General features: G+C 42.8%; 1 protein-coding gene across 2 annotated transcripts in view; it reads left to right on the top strand.

The window, feature by feature from the left end:
• The window catches only part of ZNRF2 (zinc and ring finger 2), a 56,028-nt gene that overhangs the window by 15,401 nt on the left and 12,671 nt on the right, over positions 1–27,956 (top strand). For both annotated transcript variants that reach the window (XM_079947446.1, XM_079947447.1), the window contains exon 2: positions 20,928–21,023. In XM_079947446.1, coding sequence (XP_079803572.1) covers positions 20,928–21,023 — 96 coding nt within the window. The remainder of the gene's footprint in view (positions 1–20,927; positions 21,024–27,956) is intronic.

Genomic DNA, 27,956 nt, shown 5'->3' with positions numbered 1-27,956 from the left:
CATCACTCAGGTCTGCGTATTGTGGTGGTATTTCTCCCTTTCCTCCCACCACCATCCCTGCCAGACTTGCCCTAGCCAACCCCTGAGTTTCTCTTCCCTTGCAGTGTTCTAGGCAATGAGCTGACCCAAAAGAGACTGTCCGCTGGTGCCATCCCACTAGCGGGTCATGTAACGCCAGCCAGCTCATTCCTAATATGATGGGCGGCCCCGCCAGGGTGGCTACGTGAAATACAATGACTTCCGTGTGCCTTGCCACCCTCATTGTCATGGGGACCGTTTGTTGGCTCACTTCCCCTCCCAGAAGTTCCCTCCCATCAATCGTGGTCACCTGCAAGGAATTCCTTAAGGGCAGCGTCTGTATCTGGTGCTCTGATGCAAACTCCTTACTCATGAAATTGCAGGAGCTGCCTGAGTCTAACAGGGCTTTTATCGTGAGTGGATGTCCATTGGGTAGCTCTAGCAGCACCTCTACGACTAGAGCCGCTCTTGGGGGTTCAGGCTTGGGCACGTTCACTGATCCTTGGCCTGGCTGCTGTGCCCTGTCTCTGGCAGCCAGGCGTTGGCTTTTACCTGCTCCTTAACCCCCTCCTCCTCACTCCCAACAGCCCCCACCATTCCTTGCCATCCCTTCCTTTGTGGGCACACTCTGGCAAAATGTCCTGGCTGTTCACAGAGGAAGCATTTTTTGGCGCTCTTCCCCTCCTTCCGCCCTTCGTTGACGTTTGAAATTCCGCGCGTGCAGTCCCAATCTCCATTGGTTCCACTGGCGGGGAAGGTTGCTCCGGCATCTCAGGAATGCGGAAATCACTCCAACGCTCTCCTCTCCCTTCCCGCTTCTCCAGAGCCCTTGCCTCTTGGTGTGCTCCAATCGCAAGAGCCGATTTGGTCAGATGATCCATAGACTCCGGACGGGGCGCGTGGGAAAGTTCATCTTTCACCGCCGGGGCTAGCCCTTCTTCAAACAGCATTTGAATCGGGTCCGAAGACAGGTCCCACCCCAATTTATGTATGAGCATGGTAAACTGTGTCCAATACTCTCGGACAGACTGATTCCCCTGTTTACATGCCATTAACTGTCTGCGTACCACGCCCTGTTCAATCTGGCTGGAAAACATTAAGTCCATCGCAACAAAGAATTTCCTCAAGTCTTTTAGGGCATCATTATTCGATGCCATCAGGGGCCTCACCCATTCTCTAGCTCCCCCCTCGAGGTGCCCAATCACAAAAGCCACTCTCGATTCCTCATCGGCAAAGTCATCAAACTGCAGGTTCAGTGCATACTGCATTTCTGTCTTAAAGGCTTGGTAGCTTCTTGGGTCACCCCCGAATTTCTGTACCAACCTTCCTTGCGATGGGGGTGGGCTTCCCCTGTGCATCCTGAGCTCTCCTCTCCTCGAGACGCGCCGTTAGCAGTGCCAGCTGGTGTTCCAACGCTCTGTTTCTCTCCTCCAGAGTTGGTCCCGCTCCAGCTCCTTCCGCTGCTCCGTCTCCAGTTGGGTTGCTCATGATGCCTCTCTTTCGCACACGCAGCGTCGAAGACTGACGGATTGCTGTTATGGGTTAAGGGACTGCTTGTGCGTAAATGGTTGAGTTCTCAACTCATGCAATCAGTTTCTAAACTCTCCCAGACCGTGGAGCCATGAGTGCATGGCTACCTCAATCGCTGGCAGAATCCGTCAGTGGGCGCTTCCGGAATTTACGCCAACATAAGAGTTCCTTAATGGAAACTCTCCTTCTGGATTCTCTGCGTGACAGTTTCCTGCGCGGAGTAGGCGTCCCCAGCGGAGGTCCTGAGACTTCTCCGCTGTTCTCACTGGAAGTATCTTGGAGCCCTCCCTCCGACTGAGTTTCTGCGGGAACTCTCTCTCTCCCCCTGCTGGTTCCTTCCTCAGCATCCGAGGGTCTCCTAGCCTCCTTGAGCCCTTCCACCACCTGACTCTCCGATGGCAGTTCCCTGACAAAGACCCAAGCTAAATTCCTTTTAAATACATTTTTTTATCTCACTTGACATAAATTAGAATAATTCCCACAAAATTGTAGTTCATGAAAGAGCATTTAGCCTAATTTATGTCCAAAGTGCTTCATATTTTGCCTGTCACTCCTTTCAGCATATGCTCAATATGCTGTGCAGTTCTGAGTCACTATTTTTACAATACTGTATTTAAAGTTATTTTTTTTCCTTCTATGGAAGCTTCTGTTGGAGACAATTAATTGAGTTGCTTTGGGGAACTGTACTCCCAAACCATCAAATAGTAGATTATTGTCTCTGCACAAGAAAATCTGTTTCTAGTAAAAAATGATGTAATGAAAATATTAATATGGGCATGCTTAGGTTTCTGTGGGCTCCTAAAACCTGTAAGACCTCACACTGGTTTGTCAGAAGCTTTCCTTAAATTAGTAAACGTTTGTGCCATTTACTTAAGCACATCTTTGTATGTTTGAGAAAAGCTAAAGTAAACCTGGTTTGTAACCTAAATTGAAGCCCTGCTGCTGAAACCAGTATTTCTGGAAAAGACAGGAAATGTACTGGAAAATACTCTGGGGTGTGGGAGCTTTGATCCTGGGTTCCTCTTGTGTCAGATAGAAACTATTGCACCATATTTGAGTGCTTCATCTCTCCTGTCATCTTAGAAATGAACTTGCTTGGGAGTGGTTCTCTTCTTTCTTCCATATGCAGCCCAGATACCTGTTAAGTCTTGAATAAAGGTAAAGGTAAAGGTACCCCTGCCCGTACGGGCCAGTCTTGACAGACTCTGGGGTTGTGCGCCCATCTCACTTAAGAGGCCAGGGGCCAGCGCTGTCCGGAGACACTTCCGGGTCACGTGGCCAGCGTGACATTGCTGCTCTGGCGAGCCAGAGCCGCACACGGAAACGCCGTTTACCTTCCCGCTGGTAAGCGGTCCCTATTTATCTACTTGCACCCGGAGGTGCTTTCGAACTGCTAGGTTGGCAGGCGCTGGGACCGAGCACCGGGAGCGCACCCCGCCGCAGGGATTCGAACCGCCGACCTTTCGATCGGCAAGTCCTAGGCGCTGAGGCTTTAACCCACAGCGCCACCTGCGTCCCTTAAGTCTTGAATAGTTCAGTGTAAATAGGCTTTGGAGGGGTAGGAGCTGAACTTCCTTAAGGCCTTATGCGCATGTTGTTTTATAGGGTCCTCAAAACAGTAGTTATTATGATTATAATTGTCGTTAACATCAGTCTCTCTGAAGTTTCCATCAATTTCTCTAAGCTTTAAGATGCTTTTGCAGGGACCACTTTTATCCTTCACTGAGTTGTTAAATTCTTGTGTTTTAATATTGATCCTTCTGGGCTTTTGTTCTCACACCGGTAAAGAAGTATCAATTAAAAGAACTGTTCTCATACAACTTTCTGTCCTGGTGTGCACTCTTCTTAGACTAGTAAGAAAGAAGGATAGGTGTAGTTTAGGAGCCAAGAACTAATGTACCCATCTTTCTTGGTCCGCTGCTGTGGCTGATAGACTGCCAATGCCCATTTTGTGTTTCTGCTTCTTTCATATCTACTTTCTCCATACATACTGATCCCCATGCTGCAAAAGGGCAATAAGGCAGACTATCTATCCTACTGGGTTGTAGCAAAACTCCATGGATGTTGGAGACAGGGTGAGAGAGTTGGCTTTGGTCTCTTACTATCAGCAGTGTTGCTTCCTGTCACTCTGTAGTAAGAAGGAGAAGTTTCTAATTTCAGAACCCAACATTTTTGCTATGTCCTGGCCAAAGGGAATCCTGCACACAGATCCTCCTCTCCCATTCTGGTATCTACCTTCATCGGGAACTGAAGTAAATATCATAAATAGTGTGTTATAGTGCTATATTTCAAACTGTTTGAATTCCTCCATGTGGGTAAGGCAGAACATCACGTGCATACTTTCCAGTTACAACCTCTTTAACTGGTTCATAGTACAGTAGGTCCACATCTTACGCTTCTTTTTCTTACATAATCACAGTTTTAGATGAATCACAAATAAATACATAGTAAAGAGGAGAGAGACCTTAGCTTATCGGGCTCTGGAGGCTCTCGCAAGATATTGCGGGGCCATCTGAAGGGTTTTCATTCACAGAAACAGCTTTTTAAGCCATGCACCTTGCCTACGGGGCTCTCAAGTGGTAGTACAAGGCCCTTGTGGGGCTGTCCAAGACGTTGTGAGATCTCAAATGGCCAGGACGGTTCCTGGGTTCATTCTGACTTTGCATGCTTTTGCCTTTGTGGACTCCCGGATATAACCCCAGTGCTCTCCAGGTGTTGTGGGACTGAAGCTCCTGTTAGCTCCATCCAGCATGGTCCAGTGGGTTAAGGATGGTGGGAGATTCATAGTCCAACAACATCTGGGGCCCCCCACAATGGGGTGGTTGGTCTGCAGGTTCAACTTGCAAGTCTTCTAAGCACCCTTGCAGCTATATTATTAGGAACTCACTGTGGGCACTTCCTGGCTGTATGTTTATGCATGGAATGTGGCAGAGGATAAGAATTGTGGAACACATTCTGCATCTTGGGTTACCAGAGACCTGGCGGTAATGAAACAAACTGGATGACAAGTAGAGTGCAGGATGTAGAAGATGTGCTGCAAAACTGACTGAACATGAGTGAGAACACAGAGCCGTGCCTACTGCATAACAGTGTAGATGGTGAAGAACACCCACTTTTCTGCTTTCTTTGCATCCTCAGTGGAATTTTGTTTTGTTTGTCTTTTTGTATTCTTTGGGGTCTGCTTACTTCTGATCCAGGCAGTGGAATTCTAGATCCTGTGGGATCCTGCTGTTATTTGTTTGCAAGACAATTTGAGGACTGCCCTTGAGGCTGACCCAGAAGCTGCAGTTATTGCAAAATGTGATGGCTCGACTGCTCACTGGAGTGGAATATCACCATCATATTACGCTACTGCTGAAAGAATTGCACTGGCTGTCATTTAGCTACCAGGCTATTCAAGGTGGCAACATTGGTGTACAAAGCCCTATGTAGCCTGGTACCAGAATATCTAAAAGGTTATATACATACTCAACCTATCACTGTGTTCTGCAGGAGAGGGCATCCTTCAGATATCATCCTTATCAAGAGGTCCATTCTGCACAATGTCTGAATCAGTGTGGGCACACTTACCTTCCCATTGTATATCAGGCAGGTGATATGTCTCTTTGGTGCCTGCTAAATACATTCCTCTTTCAAGAAAGCTTAAAAAACACCCAAGTTGGCATCTCTCTTGGATTTGAATTGATTTTATGTATGTGCTATTTCTAGTTCAATCTGTTTTGAATATGTTATACTGCCCTGCAAATTGCTGCTGAATGCCTCATGGGAAATGAGTAAAAAAATGAAATAATAAGGATTTGGCTCTATGACATTGTCAGTGTGGTTTCTGATTAGTTCCATTTATGCCTGGATAATGTGTAAACACAACAGAATAAGAATGTGTCATGTGCAAGAGAGTAAAGGATTAAGATGTGTGCTCTGATACAAGGGTTTGTCAGCATTAAGAGAAGAACTGCTTATTAAAATCTGCTGAAGGGCAGTACCACAGAAGTATTGAAGTAATTGCTTCTGCTAATGACTAAAATGAAAAGGAGAATAAATTTTTTCCTTTAGGATGTTTCATTTTGGGGGAGAGTTAAATATTTTTCCTGCTGTGAACAAGAGCAGACATAACTTCTTTGCAACCTCCAGCCCACCCTTCCCTCCAGTGCCACAAAGCATTTCCTTCCTCTACCATTTGCTTTGGTTGTGTTAGGGCTTCTGTGCTATCTATTTCATGACAACCACAATACCAGCTAGATTATTAAAAGTTCTGATTATGCATATCATTAGACTTTTCTTTTGAATTGTGCACCTAGTGCTGTGTTCTCATCACATCAAAACTAAGGGAGCTGTATAACAGAACTGCCTTATTTCAAGAGAATGCCGTGAAACGTCTGAGTCCAGTTCCAGTCAACAGTAGAAGGGTGCATTGTCATTTTCCAGAATAGAGCCAAATCAAAAGAAAACTGAAAGTTTTAATTTGTGCAACTAGGAAAGTAAGGGAGGAAGCTGAAGCACTGGAAGTGGTGCATGCAAACTATCGACATATATTTCTGTCTGTCATGGCAGGAAGAATGAAAGCTGTCAAACAGAGTGGTATCACGTACAGCAGTGGTGTCCAAACTTTTTTCAAAGAGGGCCAGATTTGATGAAGTGAAGGGCCGTGAGGGCTGACCAAGGGGCCGACCTTTTTTTAGGATTGAAGTTGTTGAGGGTTTTTTAAGGATTTTACCCTAGGAGAAACACTGCAACAGGGGCCGGATTAAACCGACTGGCAGGCCAGATTAGGCCTCCAAAACGGACTTTGGACATGCCTGACATACAGGGACTGTATCTCCAGATGGCATAGAATCCCAGCCATGAAACAATGGTGCTGGACTGCTGTTTACATCTTATCGAAGCTAGGAGTGAATCGCTTATTTGGATTGCCCTAGCAAACATCCCAAATGCATTTGAAAGCATGGCAATTGGCGCAGATGGTCAGATGCAATCTAAAAAAAGTCACCACTTTTTTTGGCATAAGACGGAATAGCAAAGCAGAATAGTTGACTACAGTACGTGGAAGTTCCTTGTGTTTACACCTACAGAGACTACAATAAAGCTGAAGCGTAAATAATGCTAACCTCGGTTTGCTTCTGTTTATGGAGGAAGCTGTGTAACCTTGCTGAGTTTCTTATTCTACACTTTAAAAACCTGGAGATCATCTCCATTCATGTTCTGTTTTCCAGGCTTCATGAGTAAAATCCTTCCTAATTAAAATTACTGCTTTAGAAGGCTGACTTGGCATGATTCAGAATGGTGAGGTTTGTCCCTGTGATCCCTGCCTATTTAAAGCACTCTTAATCTTATCTATACAAAACCTTACAGGGAAAAATGCAGACATAATTTAAAAAATAAAATTATTATACTGCATTTATATAGCTGTCCCTTAACAGTTTTGCTCTTCATTATTTTGTTCATTTTTGTAGGTCTTGTACTGATACATTTTCTTATTGTGTACTCTGGGGGGTGGGGGGGGGAATCATCTTGTTGTTAAAACATATATACCCGAATGGTATGGAAAAATTGCACGTATGCAACGTTCTGGCCTGTCATTTTTTTGATTGAGGGGCATTGTTTTTCAAAATCTTTTTCCTGCAGAAAAATCCTACAAGTGCCCTACCCTTTTCATTTCATGCCTCCGCACGTTGACAAGGGAGTAACAAATAGTTTATACCACTCAAATTACATTTGACTAAGATTTCTTTTAGGCAAAAGTTTTGCAGCACAAAATATTTCTCGTGCAAAATGCAGCACTGGAAGAAAAAGTGAGCCCTGACACAACTCAAGGGACAAGTGCTGACTCACTCTTTCTCTTCTCTCTCTCTCTCTCACCACTGAAGTTCATGTGTTCAAAGTCCAGTGGGGTTTACTGATCCGTAGAGCATAAACAGAAGGTGGAAAGCAGTCAATAAAGCACATCCTTAACCTGTAAGTCTTTAACTTTGTTTCGCAAGGAATGCATCAGTTTTTTATACTACTGGCCTCAGTACGTATTTGCATTGGTGCTTTTCCAATAATACTGCTGTGCAGGTTCCACCTATGTTTATAAATAGTTACTGTAGGGAATGACTAGATAAAGCAGGTGCTCTGTTCCTGCATTTCAGATACTTGTGGTTGATTGAAATATGTATGTTAGTTATTGGCCAGAAAGTCTGTAGCTGCAGGCACTGATGGCGACTGGCATGGGATGTGTGTTCCAGAAGTTGATTGTTTCATTGTATGTGATGAGAGGTGGTTTTGAGACTTCATGACCAAGTTGTTCCTTGGAAGTCAAACGGAATCCGTTCCAGAAGTCTGTTCGACTTCCAAAACATTCGGAAACCAAAGCTTCTGATTGGCTGCAATATGCTTTTAGCTGCTTGGAAGCAGGTGAACTAGCAAGGTGTGTGTGGGTTTTTTGGCAGTGTTGTTGTTGTTGTTGTTGTTGTTGTTGTTGTTGTTGTTGTTAGAATTAATATACCACCCTATACCCGGAGGTCTTAGGGCCAGTTCACAGAACAGAGATAATTTCCCATTGGAAAGACTCCAAAGGTCTCTGGTTATTTCATGGTCGGATTGCTAGCTCCTGGAAGCACAAAATCTTGCTAATTCTATGTTCCACTTGCTTGCATTAGTTAAACTGGTCACTTTACCAGGCAGACAGAATATTCAACAATATCAAGTGGAACACTTTAAGAGGTGGAGAGGTGCCCCACTTAATGTCCCTTCTCCCCCCTAAAAAGTAGTGACATGGAGCTTTTCTGGTTGTCTTACACTTTAATAGGAAATTATATATGCAGAATACACACACACACACACACAGAGAGAGAGAGAGAGAGAGAGAGAGAGAGAATATATCAATATATATTTTGAGATGAATTTTTAAAATCTGCACTTTGAGTCTACATTGGCTTACAAGGCTTTTTTGTGTTTGTTCTGCTGCCCCACCCCCCACCCCATATAGCCTACCTGGCACTGAAATCAAAGCCAAGAAAACGTATTGTCACTGCACCTAGAGCAATTGCTGTACTATATGCTCCACCAACACAGATTTCTTATTTTCAGTTTCAGTGAAATATGTTCGCTGCTTTTTGCAACCAGGTACCAGGGAACAAAATGCAGGCATATAGGGTCTGTTATGAATGGGACAGTTATGTGATTTGTAGCTTTTTCTCTTCAAAACATTTGCAGGTAGGAGCTGGAATGTCTCAGTTGTCACTATTTTGAACAGAATAGTTTCATGTATAGGATCTCTGACAGAGGTTTCCTCTGACTTCTATTTAAGATATTTTAGTTGGTAATGTTAAGGACTGATTCTGAAACCCCTTGGATGCCAAGCATAAGATTTTATCACTGAGGATTACGTGTGCTTGTCCTTCATAACAAGCTGCAGTAAGTTTGTGTGTCAACAAGGTACAAAATGTATTGTTCAAAATGGGCCTTTGGTGAAAGCCAGACTCTGGGTGTTTTCCTCAGAGGTTTGCCCTTTGTAGTGAGCTTCCAAGCACTAGAAAGTTTTCTGAAATGCATTTAATGGGTTCTGAACCAAGTTATTTCCTAGTATACTTTTCAGCTGATTGGGATAACTACTGATGTTACTTTTTCTCATGGCTAATTCTTCTGTGCTTGGGGAAAGCACATTATTAATGAGGTGTTGGTAAGATAGACCTCTTGAAAACCCAGTCAGATGCATTTGATGCTAAAGTCAGTTTAATGTATACATACTTTAATACATACTTTAATAAGAGTTAATTCCTCTCAATACAGAGATATAGCTATACAAATAAGTCCAATAGAATCTTCAGTGACCACAGTGTTAAAAAAAAAAATTCTACCAAACATCAGAGGTCATCCTTTTTTTTTTAACAAAGATTTTTATTAGTTTCCAATTTTTTAACATAAACAAAAACAACATAAAAACAAACACAAAAACTCATATTTTCTTAACCTTATTTCCATAACCCTCTTTTCCCGGACTTCCCCATACCTTTCCCTTTTTGCATCCTTAATTTTGAACCATTATTCAGCAACCCTTCTTAACCAATTAAATGTAAATTCATTCTCTTTTTCAATTCCACCCTAAAATTAAACACAATTTTCCGCTGCAATTCTACGTCTTCTTTTCCCTCAGCATTTTAGCACTCCTCAATTTTATAATAATTCTTAAGATACATCTTAAATTTCTTCCAATCTTCTTCCACAGTCTCTTTCTCTTGGTCGCGGATTCTGCCGGTCATTTCTGCCAGTCCCATAAAGTCAATCACTCTCGCCTGCCATTCCTCCAGCGTGGGTAGCTCTTGTGTCTTCCAATACTTTGCTAGAAGAATCCTTGCTGCCGTAGTAGCATACAAAAAGAAATTCTTATCCTTCTTCGGCACCAACTGGCCGACCATACCCAAGAGAAATGCCTCTGGTTTCTTGTTAAAGGTGCACTTAAGCACTTTCTTCATTTCATTATAAATCATTTCCCAGAAGGCCTTAATCCATCAGAGGTCATCCTATGGGTCATCTGTATTCCAAAAATGCAGAAACTGTATAAGGGCAGCTATAATATTGCAAAAGCAGTGTTAAACTTTTATCTGTTAATTTTTTTTCTCATGCTTAGTTGAGTTATGAAATCAGATGCATAAATTAGTTAAATAAGCAAATAAGAAACGGACACATTGTAAATTAAGCAGGAAAACACTCACAAATGGTTGAGAAGTTGAGCAGGTTAAAATACCACAAAATAATTTATGCTGTCTATTTCTTCTTTTGACCTGAAATGGATTAAAATTCTGATTTCCCCCAGGAGCCAGTTCTTCAGCATTTTTAAAGTAGTTGTGTTGACACTCCTTAAGCACTTGTATGAGAAAATTAATTGATCCTTATATAGTACACGTCTGCTTCCTCCCCTCCCCCCCGGCCAATAAATTTGGTCTCAAACTATTGTTATTGAAGATTGCATTTGCATTGGGTACCTGATGCTGTTTTCCTGCTTAACATATGCCTTTAGCTCAGCAACAACCACAATATGGAGTAGGCCTTATTTGCATTTTGGCTCTGCTTCATTCAAAACTCCTTTACTCTGTGTTGTGCTTTACATATTCTGCACCAACGCACGTAACGAAATAGTGAATGTAAAGCGGTCAAGTGCTGCATTTTGTAGCTACTTCGTACCTTTGCTGATATAAAATGAAACATGCTAGCCTAAGGGCCAGCCTTACCATTTGTCATAGTGAGGCAATTACCAGTGTGCACAAAAATACAGGGCCGATCACCTGAACTCCTTGGCTATTCGCTTCTGTTAAAGATCAGAACTATGTGTGCCACGAGCTTGTCATGCACTCTCTAAGCTAGTCTGCTTCCCTTGGGTACACTGAAGGATGCTGTCCCATTGCCAGTGTTGAATCAAGATTCAGCTGCCAGCCCAGTCAGCTTCTGTCCATGGAATGGAAGGGGCAGATTCGTTCTTTGCCTCAGGCAACCAAATGTTTTAGGCCAGCCCTGTGCAGCCAGACTGTTCTACTGCATGTAGTAATGAAGTTAAGTGGGATAACATTTCTTAAGAAATAAAGGTGTAATGCTAAATACATTTTCAAGTGACCTTGGTTCTCTTATTTCTGAATAACCTTCAACAGAGTTTTGTGGTACCTTAAAACTAACAATTTCCCCCCCTGGTGTAAGCATTCATGCATTAGGGTCAATTTCATCAGACAAATATTTTGTTTGCTGCTGCAGACAAATAGAGCAGCCCCTCAGGTAAATAAATACAGTACTTTACCAACTTTCACTAGCGTATGTTTTTTCTTTGTTGTGTTAGCTAAAACTTGCTGCGGGCTCTGACAGTTCCGTTTCCTCTTTCCCTTTAGCGATCAAACTTGGTACAAAAACAACTGCTATCAGTGGAGATGCTTGATTCTTAACTGTCAGTTTTACTGTTGTTTGTTACAATTTACTTAAAAATAATCTATGTGTGGGACTTCCGGGTTGGCGCCATCGCCGAATGGCGGACTCCCTCCAAGCTTCGGAGGGAGCCTGCTCGGCAGGGGCTGGGTTCTACCACGCCGGCGACGCGGGGACCCTCAAAAACCATGGGCGCTGAAACCCATGGGCATGGTGACTCGGTGGGCACCGTTTGCGCCCCCCTTACCCGCGAAGGAGCCTTTTTAAAGGCTGCGGAGCGGGTGACGGGGGGGGGGTGCTGTGAGTCCTCCGCTTCCCCTGCCGAGCGAAGCCCCATGCCATTCAACGGAGAGCGCTGACTTCTTCCATTGAAAATTTGGTCTTTAAAAGAATAACCCGTGAGTAATTGGAACTTGGATTAAAAAAGGGGGAAAATTCTATTTAAATTCGGAGCGAGCGGGGGAGGTGCAGAAAGGAAGTCAGCCTCCCCCCTGTTGTAGAGGAGCTAAAGCAAAGAATTTGACAACTAAGATCGAGTGCAATCTTTTTTTGATAAAGTTATTAACTTCGCGATGGAAAATTATAAGACTGGGCTGGAGGAGAAAAGTGGAATGTGAATTAAAATGCACCCCCCCCCCGGAAACCCCGGGAGCGATCTGTAAGAGCGCCGGGAGAGGAGAAATAGAGGTTTTGACAGCTGTTAAAGGAGCTGTCAAAGCGGAAGAACAAAAAGAGAACTTTGTTACGAGGACTTTGCTGGTCACATTTGTTACAAATTGGATATAAATTGTTTAAAACAAGGAATAATAAGTTACTTTGACTGTTGGGTGTGATTGGGAAGGAAACTGAGTTACTATAATCCCTCTAGAGGAGCTGTGGGACACTACAAGTATTGCTGGCATCGAATTTGAATAGGACTTTTTATCGCCTGGGAAACTGCAGAAATGGAACACTATTTTGTCTACAGAGGTCTACACACTAAAGGAGACAATAGATTTATCTATTGAAGAATGGAAGGGACTTGACGTAATGTTTTGTTCCTGAATAACAAAGCCTCTGCAGAGGAATTAGAAGCTTTTTGGAATTAGAACATTTGTGCAGGAGAGCAGGGGGGAAAAAAAAAAGAGGAGGAGAGAGAACAACAAGAACAATAAGAATAACAAGAACTGGACAAAGTTGGAAGATAGACTCCTTCCAAGATTGGACATGTGAAACCAAAGATGACCAAAAGATGGCAAAGACTAATAAAAAGACGGCAAAGCGGACTGGTGAAGGACTGTGGTTTAGATGTGGGAGCTCCAGGATGACAGTAGACATTGATGGACATTGGGAACGCAACCGGGAAAGGGGGGAGGGAAATTTGGAATCCAAAGGGTGTTAAATTACATTTTATTCTTCTTTTTTTTATCTTTCTGTTTATCTTAATCTGTATTGCATATTAAAGAGGGGAACTCGTGGAAGGGAACAGGTCGATTTTAGGGGATGGGAAAATATTTTTTTAAAATTGGGCCAATGATAATAATTTTAAATTTGGCGTAAGAATTTGTTGAATCTATTTGAAAGAATTGGAATACAAGAGGGGGAGGGGAGGGGAAGTCCTGGAAAGATGCCAATGAAAATAAGGTTTTAAATTTGGATGTTTTTCTTTTTCTGTTATATTTGAAAATCTTTAATAAATATTATTTAAAAAAATAATAATCTATGTGGTGCTTGGTTGTAAGGGAACCTTAAAGAGGTTTACACAAAATACAAAATGAAACATTAAAATTATCAATAGACATTCAAAAGATGATTAAAATCAATACTAACTGAAAAGAAATAAAACACATCAAACGTATAAATGTCTTCGATTTAAGCAAGGGCCAAAAAGAGAAAAGAAAAATACTGCAAAGGGGTTGTTTTCTGGGTGGAATGGGAGGAAACTGGTGGAAAAGCACTGTTAGGCCAATTTGTTCATTAGTTAGGGAGTTGTTTCCTAAGAGGCTCGAGTAATGTGAGATCTGATTATCTTTAAGAGGAGCCATTTGGTGTGGGACCAGACGTCCTTCCTGTACTCACCAGATAGAGAGTGCAAGTTGGCACTCTGTTAACTGTGCAGTTCAAATGGATGAGTGTGCATCTTACCTTGTGTAGATGGCTTTTTCTCAGGTAACCCCATCTCCCCCCCCCCTTTTTGCCCCCTTTTTCTTCCTCAAGGTTCTTTCTTTAGAGACATCAGCATTGCCCTGATACTCTGTTTCTGCACTTCTTGTTTCTAGGCAGCATGCTGATGGACCATCTGTTTTTTGTTTGAGAACTATTCTCCCCCCCCCCCTTGCATGACAGCTGTGGCTTTATGGTTAGACTGGCTTTTAGATACCTCACATTAAAGTAGATAACATATCTATTTTAGATACCAATATGGACCTTTGGGTAATTAAAGAATATTGGTTTGATTTACAAATAATTGCCAAGAAGGAGTGGGAAAGAAATGCATTATCATCTGTCTCACCTATGTGATCTGCTATGAAATAATTGTGTTTTGATTCTACTTTAAAAGTAAGGTTAATTAAAGTTCTTGTTTAACCTACCCTATAGTTGTTGTTGGCATCTGTCTCGAGAGACTATGGATCACGCCTCCGGGGTGGGAGGTCAAAACTCTGGAGAATCACAGCGGCTGCTATGACTGCAGAGACCCATAACTTGTAACTGGTGTGTCTCACATTATTTTTGCTGTATTAGCAGCACCAAAGTGACCCCTTTGGGCCACAAGCCTTGACAGTGTGTATGGAGGTCGGGGGCTGCCCAGACAACAAGACGCCCCCTAGCCTTGCTAATGTCCAAAAGAAAGCAGAGCAATACATTTGGCACCAGCTTGGCAACTATTGAAAAGGCCAACCCTGGAACAAGTGGATTGTAAGATTGAAAGAGTTGTGGCAGAACAACTGCAGACATACCTGCATGAGACTGGATCCATGGATCCTATCTGGATCCATGCCAGTCTGGTTTCAGGCCTGGGTTTGGGATCAAATCTGCTTCGGTCACTCTGATGGATGACCTTTATAGAGAGAAGGACAGTGGGAGTGCAATCCTACTCCTGCTCAATCTCTCAACTGTCTTTGATACCATGGTTGAAAACGGTATCCTTTTGGACTGACTCTGTGGGATGGATATTGGTCTCATGGTGCTACGTTGGTTCCATTGCTAGCTGAAGGGTCATGAACAAATTGTAGCATTGGGATACTGCTCTTCGGCCCCTTGATGTTTGCGCAGGGCACTATTTTGTCCCCAATGCTATTCAATATCTGTATGAAGTCATTGGGAGCAGTCATGAGGAGTTTGGAGCCAGGTATCAGCAGTATGCTGATGATACCCAACTCTACTTATCCATTTCATCTGAGTCAGGAGAGGCTGGATTATTGTAACACACTTTTTGTGGGATTTCCCTTGTATCTGGTCCATAGACTGCAACCAGTGCAGAATGCATTAGCCAGGCTCCTCACAGGAGCAAATTACAGACAACATGTTACTCTACTGCTGAGAGAACTGCACTGGTTGCCAATTTGCTCTCGGACCAATTCCAAGGCTCCTTTGTGAATTCACAAAGCCCTGAACAACTTAGGCCTGAAGTACCACTTGATCTCTTGTACTCCACCTCAGTCACGGAGATCTTCTGGGGGTTCTCCATGACCTTGAAGTTTAGTTGGCCTTCATTAGGAACCAATCCTGTAGTGTGGCAGATCCTTTTCAACAGGTTTTCACAATGTGATTTTTTTCTTTTTAACCAACAGTATCTGTTGCTTTTTCATTGATGTTTTTAATATGTTCATTGATTATTATTTTTTGTATTTTATGTTGTAAGCTGCCTTCATATATTTTATGAATAGTCATAGTCAAAATTCAGCACGTTCCCTTCTAAACCAGAATTTGCAAACCCACTAAACAGTAGTTTCACATTTTTGTTAAGAAGCGAGTCTGGATGCTATTAACCATTTTTAGCATTGGTGCAGGTATAAGATTAAACTATGGTTAAATTGGACAAGGGGAGGAATTGCATGTTCCTGAGCATGATTTCTAACTCACAAACCCAAGTCTGCAGGAGCTAGCACTATTTCTGCACTAGGCCTGAAGCAAAAAGTTGCATCAGAACCTGACCTTCGCATTTATCTAACGGAAATTTCCATCACATATGTATGTATTACATTCTGACTTTTTTGTCATTGATAAGGTTTTCCTTTCTTTCTTTATTGCTGCTGTGTTCCTCCAGGAACCATTAGCTACTGGTAAGTATTTCAATTAAATCAGATTTTACAAAGTTTTGCCTAGTGAGGACATTAGACCCTCGCTGACTTCAGTGAAAACTTTGTATCCGATGGACACGTCTGTTACCTTCAGTGCTTTCTCAGGTAGTTGCTATTACCCAGTTGAAGAAATTGTTGGAAGTAAGAATAATCAGGACACTGAAGTCTGTGTTTGGACTTCATGGTAGACCATGGTTTATTGTGAAGGAACAAGCAGCACTGAGCTTTGAGCTTGCATGCTCCCCCATCCCCTCTCCTCCTTCAGTTCCTCTAGGTGTCCATTAGGAGAAGAGATTGGAAGCTTTTGCTTCCATTTTTTATTAACTTCAGTTTAGTATATATTTATGGAAACAGTACAAACAGTATTGTGAGCAGCTTAAATTATGCAAACTGTAGCTGAAGCCGTGGCAGAAATGGAAGGCTGTGCTATTTGTGTCAAGCTTTTCATAGTGAAAGGGGATGTCCTGCTTGATTCTCAGTAACAGTTTTCAAAGTACTTTTTAAACTATTTGTAGGGTGCTGAGAGTTCCCAAGCAGTGTTCACAACCAGCGTGTTCCCCCCGTGGGATAGCAAAGCCAGTAACAGTGCATCCTAACTGATCTTTCTTTACCCCATATCCAGTGCAAAAGAAGCCAGTCTAGGCTATTGATAGAAAATTCTTGGCAAGCAAAGAGAGATAAAAATAGTAATTAATCCCTGAAGTCTCAAGCATCTCCATGTGTATAGTGTGTTTGTATGCTTTTCTCCTTTAGCATCCGACTGAAGGAAGTGATTCATTGTGCATTTTTAATCCCTGTGACACTTTGGTGAATACTGGTGGCATGTTATGTGGCGAAGGCTGCAGTTACTTGTATTTGAAATTGCACAAATGGCTTTACTTTCTCAATTAAACTCAACATCTTATATTTTATTCTGTGAACCACCCTGAGACCTTGTGACGAAGGGTGGTATACAAATTTAATAAATAAGATTGAAATAAGAATACTAACATAAACATACTGAATGCCTGAACATATCCATTAAACTTATTACATTCTTTTTTGTATTGCCACTTAATAAGCTTCTGGGTGAAGAGAGCAAATGGAGGTTATTAGGACGATCTGGAAACAAGATGTAGCCCATCTGTTGAGAAGGCCTGCACTTATATAATGCAAAACCATGGTTTGTTCAAGCCATAGTTTAACAAACCACAAGTTAACCATGAGTCAAACAATGACTTTTCCCTCCATTTGCTTTATAGCTGCTCTTGCCAGATGCCGTTATGGCTTGATGAACATTTGGACTGGGATAGGCAACTGTCAGATGGCTGTTGCAGTTGCTTGAGAGTAATCAGGCAGGACTCCAACCTGTCTTTTACAGGCTTTATTTTGGTGCAAACTACTTACAGTGAAAAGCCCCAAAGCTCATGTCTGGCTCAATCGCTAGCAGAATCCGGCAGTGGTCATCTTTTGGACCTCCCCCAACATAAGAGTTTCATTACCGCCAGCCTTCTCCTTTCCTCTTTGCAACTTAGACTACTGCGTAGGATGGGCGATGGCAAGGGCGTGTTTCCCTCCTGTCCGGCTTGCCCAGGAGTGGTGTTAAGGCTCCCACCAGCATCCTCTGGTCCTTGCACCTCTTCCCCACCGGAGGTGGGGCTTTCCTCCCTGGAAGAGGAACTGCTTCACAAGATTTTCGGAGGCTCCCTGTAACACAACTGCCCTTCTATTTCTTGCCTCTGAGCCGATGGCAGTTCCCTGACAGCAATTAACAGTGGTTAAGGAAGAATGCTGTGTTAACTTGGCTTGTAAAACAGCAAACTGTGGCTCCAGAAAATGGTGTTGGCAATAAGCAAACTTTAGTTAAGCTGCTGTGCTGGCTTGCATATAATGCTAAGCCACAGTATGGTTTAGTGGCTTAGTGTTTTTGTGAAAACCAGGCTATTCTTGCAAGTTTTTAGTTGTGTAAGTAGGAAGAACCACCTTTATAAACCACTTGGAGGTTTTATTCACAGTTAAGCAGTATACAGATTTTGTTAAATTAAAATAAAATGCTGCAATACATTCCTCAAAACTAGCTGTGACACTCTGCTCTCATCAGGTGTGTTCTGAACCAAATGAACCTTTGAAAATCAAGGGGTGAAATTTGAAGCTGAGTTTTTGAAACAGCTAATGGGTCTGTTTGTGTGCACGCACACATGCCTGATCTCACTTTAACCATCTTCTAGTTTTTGGGTGAGCAGGATACACTGCTCTATATACCCCTCTTCTTCTTCTTTTCTCTATAAGGGTTTAAACCTTCTCTTTTTAAATGAAAACTAAATTATCTAAATTGCCTGTGTAACTTTATCTAGAAGGCTTTTGTTTTATTGAAGGTACAGGGTGGCCATATTCACACGTAATGCTAAGCCATACTACTGGCTCCAGGAGGAAGAATGTGCCCACTTTCCTCCTCCCGGGCCCCTTTAGCTCAGTGGGGTGTGGCAGGTTTGGCTCAGTGTGTTATCCAAACCCAGGGTTGTGCTTGAACTCTCTCCCTAACCACAATCTGTACTCAGGGTTTGTTTTGGGGTTCGCTGCCAAGATGCACTGCCTCTCCCCAAATGAACTGACTCAGACCCTGCAATCATCACCTGAGGCCCTTCTTCGTACGCCTCCTCTGAGAGAGGTCCGGATGGTGGCAGCACGAGCATGGGCCTTTTTGGTGGTGGCTCCCTGTTTTGGAATGCTCTCTCCAGTGAGGCTCGCCTGGCGCCTTCATTATATATCTTTAGGTGCCAGGCAAAAACATTCCTCTTCTCTCAGGCCTTTTAAACTGTGTGTGCTCAAGTTATTGTTTTTGTTTATTATGATGATGTGTATTTTTATGGTTTTATATTGTAAGCTACCATGTGATCCTTAGATGATGGGTTGTATAGAAATTTAACTGATGATGTTGATGATGAGTAGCAAGTTCCTCTCTGGGTTTAGCACATTTTCAGTAAGCCTACAGTTGTCAGCATGTAATAAATACTACTTCCCACTTTGAGTTTTGTTTGTATATTGCTTTGTTCTCATTCTGGTTCTGTTCCTGTTACTAGTATAGAATAAGTATACTGGTCAAGTGATGTTCCTCTTTTGACAAGAAGGCTTTCTGGATTTGTTGGTTAGGCAAGGGGGCTGTTCACTTAAAGGAAATGTTGCCTTATTCTACCAGTTTTCAGATTAGGCATTCAGAAGACTTTGCCAATGTACACCTTCCTGCCCTATGTATCTTATGTGCCTGCTTGGTTTTTTCAAATGAAAAAGACACTTCCCTCTTTATTACATTGGACAAAATTGTGGGAGTTATTTTCATAAGCTAAACTAGAACAAAACTAGATGTCAATTCAAAACATCAAGGAGCTGGGTTCAGGAGATACTCAGGGGTCATTCTCTGCCATTTTTCACAATTCATATCCTCCCCCCCCCCCGCCCCACAATACAGAACTTATATCATTGTATCATCATATCTGAACTACAACACAAGTAGATCAAAAAGCTATTGCAAGAACGTCCATGAATGTTCCCTTCAGCCAGGGATGGGGGAACATGTGGCCCTTCAGAGGTTGTCAAACCCCAATGAGCCCCAGCCAGCAGGACCCTAGGTCAGAGATGATGTAGCTTACCATGACCATGCAAACATGCTGACTTCCAGCAGAAGCTTGTACTCAACTAAAATATTCCCTGGTCCTTTTAATGCTAACAAGATGTAAGTGTAAAATCACAATTGTTGGTTGGTTTGTTTGTTTTTTAAATACGGTTTATTTCATTATTTTGTTTGATAATGGGGTTTGCCATGGTATCTAGACTTACAGTAACATTGCCATATCAATAATGCAGGATCATAGTATTTAACTTCTTTTCTATTTCTATGGCAAACGTGTTTTCTGTGGATCTCCAAGTTAGTATTTCTGATTTAACAGGAGAGGGGGAGCAATGGTGAATTTCATCTATTCCAATATTGGGGTTGTCAGACTTTTCTTGAACTTTTGTGTAACATTCAAAACAGCCTAATCTGGTGGACAGAAAGTCTTAAGCATATAGAAATATTTACATCTTCATAAAAATAGTTAGCATTTATTGGACATCTCACAAGTTTTAATTTGTGCATTTTTAATGTAAAAGTGGAGCTGTCTGTCTCATATTCATTTTATAAAGCCAGAAGAGGTTATTACTTGCTGATATTGTTCTTAAACAAAGCTAAGATTATCAGAAGTGAAGTATACAACAGATGCTGTACTGGAAATCAGACACCACAATTCACTGTGCAATTGTGGTCATGCAGATGTCTAGCCTCTCTGACCTAGTTTCATGCAAAACTGATTTAATCCTTCCTAGTCCTAATTATGGGGTTGCTAGTATGTGACAGGGATAGAGAGATTCCTACATATGTAGGGTAAGGTCACAACAAGGATTTTCAGAGACTACATTGTGATGAACTGGTTCCTTGGGCAGAGTCGTAGCTATGGGGCGTCTAGCTGGGTTTTTTTACCCCTGGTGAAGCTGCCAGAGGAGGGCCATTGATGCTCCCAACCTGTGTGTGTGTGTGTGTGCGCGCGCGCGCAAATGTGCATGGGGGGGTACCAAACTGGGTTTTTGACCCATGTAAAATAAAGCCTAGTTTTGTCCCTGCCTTGGGCAATGTGAATCCGCAGTTATATAGTCCAGCTTTACATGAATCTTGATTCATTTTCTCTCACATTGGAAGTGAATATTGGCTAGGTTGCCATCTCTTGTCGTAGGCCACTACCAGATTTCACAAGGTGAAGTTTTAATTTAATTCTCCCTATTGAGATAAGAAATATCAGTGTCATATACAGTTCTCTTCTCTTGTCCATATTTATGTCATTTCCTCTGAACTGAGAATGTCCTTGTTGACTCTCAGTGTTTCTCATTGTCAGTGCAGTGCGATTTATTTTGAGCTGAGAGCCAAGTTAGTTTAGCCCAGAACTGAACTGCTTCCACACACTCTCTTTTCCCAGTTTGTATCAAAATGAATTTGCAAAGAATAAAGTATGCCTGCATCATTAACTTGTGTTAAGCGCAAAGCACCTGTCCTCTAAAGCAGTGTTGTCCTTTAATACCTGTGTATAATGACACTTCCATAAACCAAAGAAATATTTTGATTTACATATCATGAAAAGATGAGCTATACAAAAGTTGTCACACTTCTCTCAATATTTTTCTCTCCTTTTTTCTTTTTTGCTTTAGGATTCAAGTGCCCTGTTTGTTCCAAGTTTGTCTCTTCAGATGAAATGGATTTACATCTTGTGATGTGTTTGACAAAACCAAGGATAACCTACAATGGTAAGAAAGTAAGCTAATTACTGCTTGTAGTACGTAACTGAATTAAGATCAGCTGTGAACTAAGTTGATACAATTATTTAAACCAGCAAATACAAAGAACTATTTACTAATGCTTACTTGACACTGATAAAAACCTCACATTTCTGCTGACCCATTCTGTTAATTATTTCATCCATTTCATTTCTAGTCTGCCCTTGATGCCTCTCTTAAATGTTTTTGTTTTCATTTCATTCTTCAAGAGCCATAATCATTCTAGTTGGGAAACTAGTTGGGATACAATTATTGTTTGGACATAAAATCTTGGTATTTCAGTCGTGCAAGTCAGTCTTTTCTAGTTTCCTGACTTTTTGGTGTTGTCTGAATGGGGCACAAAAATATCTCCTTCCTCTGGAGTAGAGTACTGAAAATGAAAATTGGTTATATCAGAAATCCTGGCAGTAATTGACCATCAAGGCTAAAACAAAAAGTTGTGTCAATATAGCAGGTCATTGAAGAGCAGATACATTTGTGGGTCACAAACAGCAGATTTAAGCTAGTAAACCAGGAGTTGGTGGTTCTGTCTGTTTTGTTCCCAGATTCTTTTATCCAGATGCACACTTGCTTAACTTCTCGTAGGAGTACAGAAATAATATAATTAACAAATAATATTTTAGCACTGAGCAATCCTGAGCAAATCCTGAGCAATCCTGAGCAAAACATTGGGTTCAGATACACCCCTCTCCTTTTGCCCTCTTTCTCCTGTGTGGCCAGAAGAACAACTTCTACTGAGTTTACTTTCAATTTAAAATGATCTCTTCGTAATGTTATTTGGAAACCAGGAATCCTGGTTTAATACAAACAGTAGTTGCCAAACAATATAACTTGCATCACCCATGGTTTGAAATTGGTTTGTTTAGGAATTAATCATTGCTTTAAACTAGGATTCCTTGTTCACATAACGCCAAGTTGAGAATATTTGGAAATAAAAGTAAGCACTACAGAAGTCTTTCTTGTGGCTGCATGGAAGGAATAAGGGGGGCTACCTGAGCCCAATGCTTGCTTGGGTTCAGTGTGTCTCATCCATATAATGTCAAACTATGGTTTAGCATTTTGTGTGATCCAGTGAGTCCTATTGTATGTACTTTTTACTTTCTGTGGTCAGACATTGGGTCCCTATCTTTTCCTTAAAACTACAATGTGGAGAAGTGTGTAGGCTTGAGGGGTATACTATATAGATACAGGAATATTTCTGTTGCATAGAACATGGGTTAGAACATGTGACAAGTGGTTCCTTTTTATAACATCTGAAGTTCTCAGACAACACAAAATGTTGTGTTTTAGTTAAGTATTATATGTTTGTTTAATTTTGGGATACTTTCTGTTGTAATGTACATAAAGGTTTTTACTTATATTTGATAGTTTTCTAACATGCTGGTCAATCGGTGCAATTCATTCTCTCCCACAACTATTAAATTTCCATATTTTCCACCACACTCAATGATGTTTGCAGCCTTTTACAACTATGCTAAGATAATGTCTCTTGCTGTCTTGCCCAGTATGTAAAACATGCTATTTTACAGGGTTTTAAAATTATTATTCCATTGGTGAAGGCATTTAGTCTAGAGGGAGCCTTGTCCTATTTGACTCTTTGAGAACTGTTGTGATCTTTTTAGATGGTTAGATATTAAATAAGCCATTGTGTAACGTGGATTTTAAAACAGATTAGAAATGTAAAGCTATTACAGTAAGGAAGTTTGTAAAGCTACTGTACAACCACAATAGTGTTTAGCATGATATTCTTAGAAGACAGATCAAATCTGTTGGTGCTAGCAGTTCATGCAGAACACCAGCCGTATCTATTTAGCCTCATTGTTGCCCCATGTGAAGTATAAAGCCACACTGGAAAGAAGTTATCCACTTCTGCTGCTGTTGATTGCAAGGGAAGATGGACAAAGCAGCCTTTTCCAAGGAAGATTGCGACTTAGCTTTTTGTGCATATAGCCAGGCATCCACAAATACATGTGTGGATTCATAATACATCTTTCCAATGTCGAATGCTTCAAGCAGGGAAGCAGTGCTATCAAATCTCATTAGCACTGAGGGTTGGAGAAGGTTAAAAAATGCCACAAATCCATAAGGCTCTTTTATTTCCTTTTTTTGTGCCACACTGCAAATGAGAGGAATCCTGTCTCTTCCCCAAGCTCTCTGCGCATCCTGGAGGAGCTGGGATGGGGAAAGATTTGTGGGCAACCACACACCCAGGCTGGCTCATAAGCCAAGACTATCTTGGTCAATTGTTGCATGTAACCATCTCATTGCACTAACATACCTGATCAGAAATCTGAGAAAGTAGGAGGGTGCTTCATGTATCTTCACCACTCTGATTTGAACAACTGGGTTACTGAGTAGCTGCACATCATGGAAAGTTTCTACCTGGTCCTCCATATTCTCCCAGTCTCAGAGTCTGAAGCATGACACTTGCTACAAGGTATATTGTGCTGAAACTTTGGTTTCAGACTGCTTCTCTTCTTTCATTTCCTTGCTCCTCACAAAAAAAAAGACCCTGAAAATAACCCTTAGCAATACGGAAAGACTGTATCCCAGCTTCCACTCAACATCAAAAACAATGGCTTCATGATCCACTGTGTTCTATGAACAGGCAGCTGATCGCTGCCCCTTAAAGTGGCGATTCAGATGGCAAGTAATGATACCAGTAACAAGGTTCCCTATTTGGAGAATGCCCCCCCCTTGCTTGCTTATTATACTGTGTGTAGCTATAATCTGTATAGCTTGTGCAGTTCTCAAGAGTTTTCTACTTGCATATTACCCTTCTGATATGCCTACCTTGTGCTATTTCTGGCTTCTAAGGTAATGGCCTTTTAACTACAGCCTGGTGCTGAGGAGTTAAAACTATTAGTGATACACTCGGTACTGAAGAGATGGAATAGAGGGCAGGAATAGCTTTTCATTTCTACTCTGTTCAAGACACCAGTGTATAGTTGTGCTGAATTTCATTTTCTTTAAATGACATGGTGGTTATACTCTCTGCAATTTAAGTCAGTACTCAGAAATGCTGAGCTCCATGACCCTCATAAATAATAGAAATTGAGCATGTGTGCATAGTTTTTCTTGATTTACATAATTGTTTCTACTGTTGCAAATCAAAGGAGGGGCTAACACTGCAGCCCAGCACACTGAGTCCTTCTCAGTCAGTTTTCTTCATTCTGAGATTTTAGCTGGCACACTTTGCTACATTTCCTAAAGTTCTAGAAACTTTTATTTTTATTTTTTTTAAAGAAAAAGCTGAGATTTGCAGGAAGCTGCTTTCTGCACACTCTACCACATTGTAGAATTGCACCATATGGAGTCCTGACTGAGGGTGCGACACACATGTAGTAGTAATTCAATTGGAGGCATTCCTTCCTTCTTCAGGTCTATATTTAATTTTATTTCCTGATAGTGGGGAGTGCCCAGTGCTGCCCAGGAATTTTTCAAAAGCAAAAAATATTGGAGTATTGGAGTATCTTTAAAAGCTGCTGTCCCCACCTTGGGAACCCTTGTACTTAGTTAGTGATGCTCTCTAAAGATGTGTCCGAATTGAAAAGAGAATGAACAGACAGACAAACCACTTTCCAAAATCCATAGTAGATGACATACAGTGGTGCCCCGCAAGACGAACGCCTTGGAAGATGAAAAACTCGCTAGACAAAGGAGTTTTTCGTTTTCTTAGCCGCTTCGCAAGACGCATCTCCCTATGGGCTTGCTTCGCAGTGCGTCTTCCCCACTGTCCCCGGACCTCTTTTGAAGCAAGGGGCGGCGGGGAGAAGATCGCTTCTCCCCGTTGCCTGCCCCGCAATCTCCGGGGACAGAGGGGAAGGCGCGCGCCTTCCCCTCTGTCCCCGGACGGTCTCCATAGGAACGCATTGATTGATTTTCAATGCATTCCTATGGGAAACCGTGCTTCGCAAGACGAAAAACTCGCAAGAAGAAAAAACTTGCGGAACGAATTAATTTCGTCTTGCGAGGCACCACTGTACTAATGTTGTGCCATGCAGTGATGACCCACAAAGGGTTAGAGCCCCCAGAAGACTACATAGGCTCCTGGGAAGGTTTGCATAATGCACATCATATTGTGCTGGTTTGGATGATGTTTTCCACGTAGAGCCTAGGTCCTACTAACTAATGATTGCCCTAAAAAGTAGAGAATTGGCCGGATGATTTCCATTATCTAGGATTTTGAAATGGATTATTTAGAGGAGAAACTGTCTTCTGAACTCTGGAGCGGATAGTTACCTTTTTGTGCCTTACTGAAAGCTGTTTCAGTCTCTGTCTAAGCGATATCTCAAGCAGCTCTGTCGTGTGGTCTCTTGCCTTAGTGTAGTAAATGTTCTTGAGCATGATATGCTATACAGCATGACAGAAAACAGCACAAAACTCAAAAGAGAAAGCTCTAGGGCAGCTTGCTGTCTTGTTCAATTTGGAATGTTAATTCACTCACAGGCAAGGATTCAAGGTTATAAAAACCTGAGCACTGTGCTTTGTACCCCTAAAAGTGAAGGTCCAACGTGCCTACACCAAATGTTGGCAGTCCAGGAATCACAAAATGTTGTACTTTATCCTTTGACTCTTGGAATAATAATAACTTCTTCTTCTTCTTCTTCTTCTTCTTCTTCTTCTTCTTCTTCTTCTTACCCTGCCCATCTGGCTGGGTTTCTCCAACCACTCTGGGCTGCTTCCAACAAAATATTAAAATACAGTGATCTGTTAAACATTTAAAGCTTCCCTAAACAGGGCTGCCTTCAGATGTCTTCTAAAAGTCTGGTAGTTATTCTTTTTGACATCTGGTGGGAGGGCATTCCACAGGGCGGGTGCCACTACTGAGAAGGCACTCTGCCTGGTTCCCTGTAACTTGGCTTCTCACAGCGAGGGAACCGCCAGAAGGCCCTTGGCTCTGGACCTCAGTGTCCGGGCAGAATGATGGGGGTGGAGATGCTCCTTCAGGTATACTGGGCCGAGCCGTTTAGGGCTTTAAAGGTCAGCACCAACACTTTGAATTGTGCTCGGAAATGTACTGGAAGCCAATGTAGATCTTTCAAGAGCGGTGTTATGTAGTCTTGGCGGCCGCTCCCAGTCACCAGTCCAGCTGCTGCATTCTGGATCAGTTGTAGTTTCCGGGTCACCTTCAAAGGTAGCCCCACATAGAGCGCATTGCAGTAATCCAAGCGAGAGATAATTAGAGTATGCACCACTCTGGTGAGACAGTCCATGGGCAGATAGGGTCTCAGCCTGCGTACCAGATGGAGCTGGTAAACAGCTGCCCTGAACACAGAATTGACCTGTGCCTCCATTGGAGAGCTGTGAGTCCAAAATGACTCCCAGGCTGCACACCTGGTCCTACAGGGGCACAGTTACCCCATTCAGGACCGGGGAGTCCTCCACACCTGCCCGCCTCCTGTCCCTCAAAAACAGTACTTCAGTCTTGTCAGGATTCAACCTCAATCTGTTAGCCACCATCCATCCTCCAACCACCTCCAGACACACAGGACCTTCACCGCCTTCACTGGTTCTGATTTGAAAGAGGTAGAGCTGGGTATCATCCGCATATTGATGGACACCCAGCCCAAACCCCCTGATGATCTCTCCCAACGGCTGCATGTAGATGTTGAAAAGCATGGGGGAGAGGACAGAACCCTGAGGCACCCCACAAGTGAGAGCCCAGGGGTCTGAACACTTACCCCCACACACACTTTCTGAACACAGCCCAGGAGGAAGGAGCGAAACCAATGTATAACAGTGCCCCCACCTCCCAGCCCCTCTAGACGGTCCAGAAGGATGTTATGGTTGATGGTATCAAAAGCCTCTAAGAGATCCAGCAGAACTAGAAAACAGCTCTCACCTTTGTCCCTAGCCCACTGGAGATCATCGACCAGTGCAACCAGGGCCGTTTCAGTCCCATGATGAGGCCTGAATCCAGACTGGAAGGGATCCAAATGGTCTGCTTCTTCCAGGCGTGCCTGGAGTTGTTCATCAACCACTCGCTCAATCACCTTGCCCAAGAATGGAAGATTTGAGACTGGGTGATAGTTGGCCATATTGGCAGCATCTAAAGATGGTTTTTTAAGAAGTGGTTTAATAACCGCCTCTTTCAGCAGGTCTGGGAAGGCTCCCTCACAGAGAGAAGCATTCACCACCCCGCAAAGCCCATCGCCCAGCTAGCTTTTATAAGCCAGGATGGGCAAGGATCAAGGAGACAGCTGGTTGGTTTCACTCGTCCAAGCAGCCTGTCCACATCCTCAGAGGTAACAGATTGGAATTGATCCCATGCAACTTGACTAGACAGGACTCTAGCACTCTCCCACCCCGGCCTTGCTCCCATGGTGGAGTCTACCTCTTCCCGAATCTGAGCGACTTTATCAGCAAAAAACTTTGCAAAATCATTGCAGGAGATCGTGTGGCCCGTACTGGGCCCCGATGTAGCAGGTGGTTCCGCTAAATTGAGAGCCACCTGAAAGAGTCTCCTGTGGCTGTTTTCTGCAGATGCAATAGAGGCGGTGAAGAAAGTCTTCTTCGCCGTCGCTATCGCCACTTGGTAGGCTCAACGTTGAGCTCTAACCCGTGTCTGGTCAGCTTCAAAATGAGTTATCCGCCACTGGCACTCTAGCCATCTCAGCGATTGTTTCATTGCCCTCAGATCCATGGAAAACCATGGGGCTGTCTGGGCTCCATGCAATCGGAGAGGGCGCTTCGGAGCCAAACAGTCAGTAGCCCTGGTTAACTCCACATTCCAGCGGGCCACCAGGGAATCAGCTGAAAGGCCATCAACATGGGATAAAGCATCCCCTACCACTCTTTGGAAACCATTTGGATCCATTAAGTGGCGGGGGCGGACCATCCAAATCGGTCCCACCTCCCTGCAGAGGGAAAGGGTCACGGAGAAGTCCAGCTGCACCAGGA

Source organism: Podarcis cretensis (assembly GCF_951804945.1).
Source record: "Podarcis cretensis genome assembly, chromosome: 12".
Lineage (NCBI taxonomy): Eukaryota > Metazoa > Chordata > Lepidosauria > Squamata > Lacertidae > Podarcis > Podarcis cretensis.
The sequence above is the reverse complement of the archived record's forward strand: the minus strand, read 5'-3'. Positions and strand labels throughout refer to the sequence as shown.